The 10233-nt window shown below is 35.8% G+C and overlaps 1 protein-coding gene across 1 annotated transcript in view; it reads right to left on the bottom strand.

Moving 5' to 3' along the window:
* LOC107725462 (regulator of G-protein signaling 17-like) overlaps nucleotides 1-9688 on the bottom strand; it is a 16456-nt gene extending 6768 nt beyond the window's left edge. The window contains exons 1-3 of the mRNA XM_016534719.1: nucleotides 9529-9688; nucleotides 6936-7162; nucleotides 686-816 (exon numbers count right to left, since the gene is read on the bottom strand). Coding sequence (XP_016390205.1) covers nucleotides 686-816; nucleotides 6936-6938 — 134 coding nt within the window. The 5' untranslated portion in view covers nucleotides 6939-7162; nucleotides 9529-9688. The remainder of the gene's footprint in view (nucleotides 1-685; nucleotides 817-6935; nucleotides 7163-9528) is intronic.
* Nucleotides 9689-10233: the final 545 nt, after the last annotated feature.

Here is a 10233-nt window from a genome sequence, read left to right as displayed (position 1 = left end):
GGCAAACCGTTCGAGATATCAAAAATCCCTTGGCAATTTAGCGTCCCCAATGTCCTGAGATCATGTTCACCGAGTTAACATTAATAAGAAATGTTTCTTGATGACCAATTAAGGCCCCCAAAAAGCCCCGGAAGGTTGAATAAAAAAAATAAAATAAATAAATAATAATAATCCTTAGAAAAACCTGCGCCTTACTGGCTTGGGCCCTAATAAATGAATTCTGAAAGAAAAAAAAGTATCACCGTTTAAACAAAAATATTAAGCAGCTGTTTTCAACATTAATAATAATAAGAAATGTTTCTTGATGACCAAATCAGCATATTAATATGATTTCTGAAGGATCATGTGACACTGAAGACTGGAGTAATGCCTGCTAAAAATCAGCTTTGCATAGCAAAAAAAAGAAAAAAACAAACAAAAAAACAAACCTAAAACAGAAAACAGTTGTTTTAAATGGTAAAAAATATTTCACAGTATTACTGTTGTTACTGTATTTTTGATCAAATGAATTCAAAAACATATTAAAAAATCTTACCAACCCCAAACTTTTGAACAGTAATGTACCTGAGGCAGGTAATGTAATGGTGATAAAATACTTGCTGCTCAATGTAAAACTCATTGTTAAGCAAATAGCTACCATGCAAGTACATCTTTACAGCAGACCATAATGAAGGATGGGGTGTACCAGAGGCATTTGCAGCATCCACACCAACACAGACAGCAGGTGTTGGGCCTCGGGTGACCAGGCGCCTGCGGGGGTCCTTCAATGTGTCCCTGCTGCCTTTTCCTCATTTCAACTCCACTCAGACTTTGAGGCTGTGGACAGACACATCTGATTAGAAACAAAGCAGTGGGGGCTTGGGAACTGTGTTAGCTGAAGTATCTTGTTAACTACAGATGTTTCTAAATCTAAAGTAAGACCGAAAGAGATGATTAATTATTTGCAGATTCCAGGGAGAGATTATGGTTAGCTTTTCCAATGGAAGCGATCATAAGGATGCTCAGTATCTGAGCTTGTTGGACCGTTTCCTACTCTACTGTCAGATGCTTATTCAGCTGAAATCTACAAGAATGCACGTGAGAGCGTGTCTGTAGAGACTGAGAGGCAGACAGACAGAAAGTAAAGAAATCCCCTCTTCAGACTACACATTCATTCCTCTGGCAAGATGCTAAATCAGTTTGAGCTGTAGGAGGGTGAGAGATGCTGGTGTGGCTGAAGCGTTCACTCCCCCAGCCCTGAACACACACAGGCAGTAGTAGTGTAGGATCTCACATGTTCTAACACATGAGCAAATGCAACAGTTTTCCTTTTTTGGAAGTAAATTGTTTATAAAAATGCAATGGCTGTTGCTTCCTGTTTCTTAAAATAAATTAAATAAAACCATATGAATCCTTCCTAAAAGGTTCTTCAAGAGAAAACTAATTAGACAAATAGATAAGGTACATTGTCAAGGAAACGTTTTTGAGACTAAATGAGTCATCGATATTTAGTTCCGTTTAACTGTAAAAAGAAAAATGATACGTTTTCAATGTGCGAAAAGTGATTTTTGTCAACATTTGGGAGCTTTCTAGTATATGAACATAAACTGAAAGCCACCAAATTCTCATTTTAGATTTCATGATGGAGGCTTGGCGCCAAATACGGATAAATCTCCATGCAAATCAACATTTTTACCTGTACACAGGCAACCAGAGAGCAGACGTGAAATAAAATGGTTTTCAATAAATTCTTCCATGTTTGGTTCCCAATATCACTGGCTTGTTGAAAACAACATCAGAGCAAAGATCTTTACCACAAACATTTTAACTGCGTTGCATGTGTTTCCAAGAAGCACTCTATCAGGAGAGGAAATAAGCAAGTGTTGTTACTGTGAGCTCTGCTCCACTCTAACTGTGATCCATCACCAGACCATTAACATGTCTTTGAAACACATGGGTGATTATTCTGTTTGACAGTTTTATTAATAGTGACCATATGGTCTCGGTACTATAGAAGCACCTTACTTGCATACACATGAGCATAGTAATTCAAAAGATAATTTTGTCATGTGATTTTGATCACTGATATCTGATATAACTGATTAATATATGTAAATATATATATATACATTTATTTACATATATATATATATTCATTAAAACCATTAACAATTATTTTTGTTAATTAAAAGATTATATATAATATTATATCTATTATAATTATATAATACATATAATGTAATTATTATAATGTATAAATATCTAAATATTTGATTAAGTATTTTATATAATTCACCCAAAAATGAAAAAAACAAACAGTTGCTGGTAGCCAGACTTCCATTGTATGGAAAAAAAATAGTATGGAAGTCAATGGCTACCAGCAACTGTTTGTTCTTCTTCTTTTTTCTTCTTCTTTTTTGTGTGTGTGTTCAACAGAGAAAAAAAAACTTAAGGTACTAAAACTAATCAAACTAAAAAATGAAATAAAATTTAATTACAGCTTAATATAATAATAATAATAATAAAATATAAAAATAATAATAATAATGAATAATAAAAACATAAAAAATACTAAAACTTAGAATAAAAAAACGGAAAAGATAAAAATAAAAGATAATTTAAAGTATTAATAAACAGTATTTAGGCTACCAATTCTTCTGAAGCCATTTGATACATTTGTCTGAAGAATAGACTGAAAGTTAAAGTCAAAATGGTTTCAAAAGCAATAAAGGTAAATGTTGACAGATGTTTGATTTCATAGTTAACTATCCATTTAACCCCTGCACCACTTCAGGTGTATTGTGGCCTTTATGGGACTTGAATGGGACTTGCCTCATTACTCTATTCAATTAATCGCTTTAAGCCCAACAAGTTGTTTGCGTGACCTGCAAATAAATAATTTGGCACTAGACTTTGGGAAACCTTGGTAAACATGATGCCTCACACCAGGCCCTCAACAAATTTGTTCATTTTAGCACAAAGCTTTCTGGAAACTGATCTTTTGGCAGGGTTTGGCAGCACAAACACCATATCACATCACCTAGACATCTGATCCAAATATTTAGGGACAAAAAGTCTGGGCACTAAACGGACAAGCTGAAGGTCTGGGCCAGTATCAAATTATCGTTTCCCAGTATGGTATTGGTAAATATCCCATAACCACATAACCACAGGGCATTTGGTTGGCTGACTTTTTGTCGCAACGTGTGGTGCATAATTTAAAGATTCATTGCTGATTGAAATGCATTGCTGTGATAAAGGACAAAAACCACACAACAGCCAATTTTTATGTAAGAAGACACAGCATTAAATATGCTACACAAAATTTGCTCTGTAAAATAAATATATAAAGCACACTGCATATGAAAGTAAACATTTTGTTTGTTATTTAGTATTAGTATTGTGCTTGTACTAGGGTAATAGTAGTGTACTGTTTTCTTAGTCTCATTACATACTATCAATATTACTGATATCACATACACCAAAATATGAATACTCGGAATATTTAGTTAAACAAAGACCTTGAAACAGAAACCTTACCTCTAAATTCATTCTTACACTTAAAAAAGTGTTGATAAACAGCCCTTCTACCTGGTGATGAAAGCTCAGTTTGTCTGGGATGTATTTGTGAACACTCTTTGAGAGTTTACCCTAATGGAGCCACATAAACCAAATATGCAAAACATAACTACCATCAGTTATTCAGTGCCAGGCAATGGAAAACATGCATCCTGATGCAAAACACACTGAGGAGTCCCTTTGTTCACATCTAGAGTATTGACCAACAACTCTGCGCAATATGTAAAACAAGAAGTTGTATAAAAACAATTATACAACCAGGCTCAGTTTGATTTCACAGAAAGTCATACATCATTTTATATCATGTTAAGCTAAAAAAAATTCATGGCGCTAAAAACTAGCGACAGACCAATGTATGAGACAATATTTGGCTATTTTGAGATTAATAGCCAATAACTATGTCCCTTTGCTGTCTTGTCACAGATAATTCACACGTTCTGTTTTCAGATATTATCAGTGAATTTCATGTAAATATTCTGTCAAAACTGTTCATTGTCATTATCATTTGTATGTGTCTCCATTGCTTTAAAGGGATAGTTCACCCCCCAAAAACATTATGTGATAATTTACTCATGTTATTTCAAACCTGTATGATTTTCTTTCTTCTGTGGAACATAAAAGAAGATATTATGTGAAATGTTTCAGTGGTTTTGTCCATACAATACAAGTCAATAGTCACCAAAAAGGTTTGGTTATAAACATTCTTCAAAATATATTCTTTTGTGTTCAACAGTAGAATGTCAGTCGTACAGGTTTGCAACAACATTATGGTGAGTAAATGATGACAGGATTTTAATTTTGGGGGGAACTTTCCCTTTAATAATTACATTTTATCAGCTATAGTCAGTGATAAAGTATTGCCCTGGACAATGCACACAATTGACCAATCAGAATCAAGTATTCCAGATAGCCATGTAATAATTTATGTTAATAAAAGAGCTTTCCAGAGAAGAAAAGGCTGAAACAACTGGCAAAGATAATCTGTCTGGGACATAATAGTATAGTATAGTATATATGCCATGTCAGCATCTAAGGCTATTTTCATGGCAAAAACAATTAAAAAATACAAGTATAACAAATACAATAAAAACCAGCAAACAAACAATCACAAGTTATATTACACAAGATTTTTTACATTAACATATGATAAAAATTCTAAACCTTTTTCTGCCAAAATTATACTAAATAACTTTTTAAGTGAGTTCACTTCATAAAAGAGTTTTCTACATACATTAAAAGCTGGACAGTCCAATAAAATATGTTTGACAGAAAGGGGAATCTTGCAGAACATGCATTGAGTAGGTTCTTCACCTTTAGGCAAAAATGCATGAGTCAGTCTTGTATGACCTATGCGACATCTGGTAAATACCACTTGATCAAATCTAGTTTTAAAAGAGATAAAAAATCTGTTTGAAATTTCCGGATGTATTTCATGTAATGTATTATTTGTACATGTATCTGGGACATAATAATTCTTCAGCCTTTGGTGTGTGTTTCTGTTACAGATATTGAGATATCTACCCAAAAGTTAAATTTTAAACACACACACACACACACTACACATCTTCAAAGAAATCTTTTTCTGTTCCAGCAATGACTGCTAAATGGATCACGAAAGTCAGTCTTGTATGACCTATGCAACATCTGGTAAATACCACTTGATCAAATCTAGTTTTAAAAGAGATAAAAAATCTGTTTGAAATTTCCGGATGTATTTCATGTAATGTATTATTTGTACATAAAGAATATCTCTTTGGATTTGAGACTTTAGTCTTTGCAACTTTACAGATCTTCTTTATGCACCAAGAGCTTGTAACACTCCAAAGAGAAAGGAAAAATTGAAATCGCATCATATGACCCCTTTAAAGTTTGAATGCATTTTTAAAATTCAAAATAACAGGTTTCTTTAATTGCACATATTTCTAACAGCAAGCACTTGAAAACTCACTTTCCTGCTTAAAATACATCACAGTCTGCACTCGTGAATTACATTACAACGTGTGAAAATGCCTCTGCGTGCGAGCATGCTCAGATGCCGCAGTCGTCCCGCCTCTAACCCTGTTCTCCCACTGGAAGTCTCATGCGCCCTTGTGCACTTCCCCATACACATTCCAGGGCAGCAAGTGATGCATAGCATAGGCCATGGCTGGCTGCACAACAGAAGCCTCCTAGAGCCGTTACCCACAAAGCCTAGCTCGAGAAACATGTCACACCGCAATTCTAATACATGTGATAATCACACAGGGGCCCGTTTCACCCACATTTCTCACCTTGCACAGCATCACATCACCGCTCGGCAAACACGTCTTGTGATTTTCCACATCATCAATGCACTTGCAATCACTCTAGGAGAGGACCACCCCTAACTTACCATGCAAATTAGCAGCGATCCATCCGAAGACCAGGTAAGAAAATCATGACTGTAATGTCAAATGTTGAGACAGGCAGAGTGCAGGAAAACAAAATGTGGCCTCTTGTATCTTCTCTTATCATGCCTGATGGAGAATGCGGGAGGTGGGTGGAGGTAGGTTTCAAACACCTGGTATTTGCAGGCACACCCTTTCCTTGAGTCAAGGGCTAAATGATCCAGGATAAGACATCTGGGAAATAAATCACACCAGAAAGAAAACATCAGAACTGCTTTAATCTAGGGCTATAAATACTAATAAGCGTGAATAAACTAAGTTTACTCCAAACTAAAAGATGAATGGTAATTCTTAGTTAGTGCTGGGTAGATCGCTTCTGAAACTGATTACAATTTATATTACTCAAATTTGTAAAATTGCACTCAAAATCTAATCTGATTACTTCTGGACTTCTTATAATCTAATTCTTGTTTAGTGTTTGGAAATCGCATCATATGACCCCTTTAAAGTTTGAATGCATTTTTAAAATTCAAAATAACAGGTTTCTTTAATTGCACATATTTCTAACAGCAAGCACTTGAAAACTCACTTTCCTGCTTAAAATACATCACAGTCTGCACTCGTGAATTACATTACAACGTGTGAAAATGCCTCTGCGTGCGAGCATGCTCAGATGCCGCAGTCGTCCCGCCTCTAACCCTGTTCTCCCACTGGAAGTCTCATGCGCCCTTGTGCACTTCCCCATACACATTCCAGGGCAGCAAGTGATGCATAGCATAGGCCATGGCTGGCTGCACAACAGAAGCCTCCTAGAGCCGTTACCCACAAAGCCTAGCTCGAGAAACATGTCACACCGCAATTCTAATACATGTGATAATCACACAGGGGCCCGTTTCACCCACATTTCTCACCTTGCACAGCATCACATCACCGCTCGGCAAACACGTCTTGTGATTTTCCACATCATCAATGCACTTGCAATCACTCTAGGAGAGGACCCCCCCAACTTACCATGCAAATTAGCAGCAATCCATCCGAAGATCAGGTAAGAAAATCATGACTGTAATGTCAAACGCTGAGACGGGCAGAGTGCTGGAAAACAAAATGTGGCCTCTTGTATCTTCTTATCATGCCTGATGGAGAATGCGGGAGGTGGGTGGAGGTAGGTTTCAAACACCTGGTATTTGCAGGCACACCCTTTCCTTGAGTCAAGGGCTAAATGATCCAGGATAAGACATCTGGGAAATAAATCACACCAGAAAGAAAACATCAGAACTGCTTTAATCTAGGGCTATAAATACTAATAAGCGTGAATAAACTAAGTTTACTCCAAACTAAAAGATGAATGGTAATTCTTAGTTAGTGCTGGGTAGATCGCTTCTGAAACTGATTACAATTTATATTACTCAAATTTGTAAAATTGCACTCAAAATCTAATCTGATTACTTCTGGACTTCTTATAATCTAATTCTTGTTTAATTAGTGTTTGCCACAAGAATAATAATGTGCTGTTTGACAAAATGAAGCAAAAAGGATGTACACTTTTATAAATAACACAAAGAACCTTAAAGTCAGCATGAAATAAGCATTCATCCTATCTATTTGTAAATGCATGTTAAATATCTTATTGTGAACAACTCGTCCATGCATATGTAATGTTACGTCATAATGTGCATTATGTAATCATGTCATAACTGGACCTTCACTCTTTCAAATAAAGTTTCCAAAAGGGTGGTTTTGCAGTGATGCCATAGAAGAACCATTTTTGGTTCCCAAAAGAACCTTTAATTGAACAGTTCCTAAAAGGACCATTTGATGAACATTTTAAAAATCTAAAGAACCTTTTTCGACTATAAAGAACCTTTTCTGCAATGTTCAAGGTTCTTCATAGAACCATTGATGCCAATAAAGAAGCTTTATTTTTAAGAGTGTTCCACTGAAAATGACAGACTTCTTGCTGGTAACACATGCAAGGCAATCATTTAAACTGTCTGAAAAGATCTTTCTACTGCTACTTTCATTTCATTGCTACTTTAAATGAATTATTGCATGTACTGATAAAAATCAAATAGCTAATTAATCAAACAGTCAAAGAGCATTCATTAAAATATTCAAATAATAATATTTCATTAATATTAAACTAGATAAGTTAACTGGTTAACTAGTAAATTTGAGTCTTTAGTGAAGAATTTATTATAAGACATTACATTTTGGAAAGCAAAGATTGCATCGCAATGCTATATTGTCCCCATAAAATTAATAAAAACAAAAAATAAATCTAAATTGATAATGTGCAGATTACATGTCCTCCTTTACTATCTGACACTGGTAACACTATTGTAATCTCAATAACCCTTAAACTTAAAAAATTACATTTTGGTTGTTTTAACTAGGCTTTATCGACAAGTGAAAAGAGGTCAATATTTCTGCTAGGCAATACACTGCAATACTACATTAATCTTACATTATCTATCACAGCAAAATGTGGGAAAACCCAAGCATATCAGTAGTAATAGAAAGTATATTGAAGTATACAGATTTACTGGCTTTCATTTTCAGTGTATTACCGTTTCATTTGAGTTTTCAATAGTGAAACAAAAAAATGTAAAAAAAAATAGAATAAAATAAATAAATAAAACAGCACAAATCTGTGCTTTTCATTTGTGTGGAGCGGGTTACTATTGCTTGGTTTTAATGAATGGATTCAGTGACAAATCATCTGATTTGACACCCGAAATGTTCCCCACATGAAACAGATTGTTTCACACAACCAGCTGCATTGTAAAACCAGAAGCACCAGTGAATGGGAGGAACTTCACAACTTGTATGATGATGAATGGTGGAGCAATCAGCCCTCCTCCGAAAGGAAACTCTCATCAATAACTGAATGAAGGAAAAATAATTACAGGCAAGTCCGAGAAATAATAAACAAACTCAAAAAAATATATATTTAATTTAAGGTCAATCGTGAGAAAATGGTCGGCTACGAAAGAGGTAAATATAAAAGGTACATTAGGACGAAAAGTCATAGTTTAATTTCTTAAGTATAACAATATAACACAATGTTCCGTGATATACAGATATAGACGGCTGTCCTCCCGTTATTCGCCTTCATTCCCGGTTGCAGTGGCTGTCTGTGGAATCAAACGCGGCTGTTTGTCAAAACCTACTGAGGATCCTAACTAGACCGCATGTTTAGGCATCGTTGGTACATTAACGATGGTTTAAACGGCCCTACGAAGTCACCAAACGCCGACGAGCGTTATAAATGCTGGTGGAACATCTCAGCCGCTCGAATAATGTCCAAAAATGCTGTCTAGGTAGGCAGCTCGCTGGGTTTTGCGACACAGCCAGCATCTTTACTAAAGTCATCGCAGGTAAAGCCTAAATCATTTCTATCACAGGACAGCGCGGTGCAATTGAAAGTAATGGGCAAACTGTTCCCTAAAGCCGCGCTATTTTTCACAGGCGAAATGTAACTGCCACTTTATTCTATTTTCGCAGCCGCTCTTTGATTTTCTGAGCGCAAGGAAGCAACGGCTAGCGCATTAGCTGGCGAGCTAGCGGGACCTCCGAGACCGTTAAAGAGCGTATGTCGCCTTACCCCTTTTGTTCTAGATGTCAATCTTCTAAAAGGGTGTCGTTACACGTGTTTATGCGGATATCGGGGGTATCACGCGTTGAGATTACGTGCTGCCGTTTTATCTCCATCAGAGGTGTTTTCCGTCCATCCGCCCAACTTCAGCACCGAGCGAGCCAGTGGAGACGCCCTGCGCATGCGCGGCGGAGCTGTCAGCTCACGGAGCGCGAGGCGAGCTGCGGACAGGGTGCAGAGGCAGAGGTGCAATGACAGGCTGAGATTCTGCTCTCTCACAAAAACTGTTGCCTGCTGCACTAATATATATACATACACAACACACATAGCCGACGTAAAAAGGCTCTGTGGCTCACTATAAAACATTGTGTGTGTGTGTGTGTGTGTGTATGTGTGTGTATATATATATATATATATATATATATATATAGGCCCTGTATTAGACAGTAATGTTACAAATGAGCAAAAAAAAAATCCATGAACTTAATTTTTATTTAATTTAATAAATATTTATTTGTTTATTTATTTTACAATTTCAGTTACTTTATTGACAAATGTTTTGCAAACTATACCCAATTTGCACACAATAGAATTGCTAAAGCACTTCTATTGTAAAATAAAAGTAATAAAATAAAAATATAGATCTACAATACAAAAAATAACTTGCTGCAATACAGTAGAATTTCATTGAAACTTTGTCTTTCATACAGTTAA

This window comes from Sinocyclocheilus rhinocerous, unplaced genomic scaffold (genome assembly GCF_001515625.1).
Source record: "Sinocyclocheilus rhinocerous isolate Xijiao unplaced genomic scaffold, SAMN03320098_v1.1 scaffold366, whole genome shotgun sequence".
Lineage (NCBI taxonomy): Eukaryota > Metazoa > Chordata > Actinopteri > Cypriniformes > Cyprinidae > Sinocyclocheilus > Sinocyclocheilus rhinocerous.
This window is presented reverse-complemented; position numbering and strand designations above follow the sequence as displayed.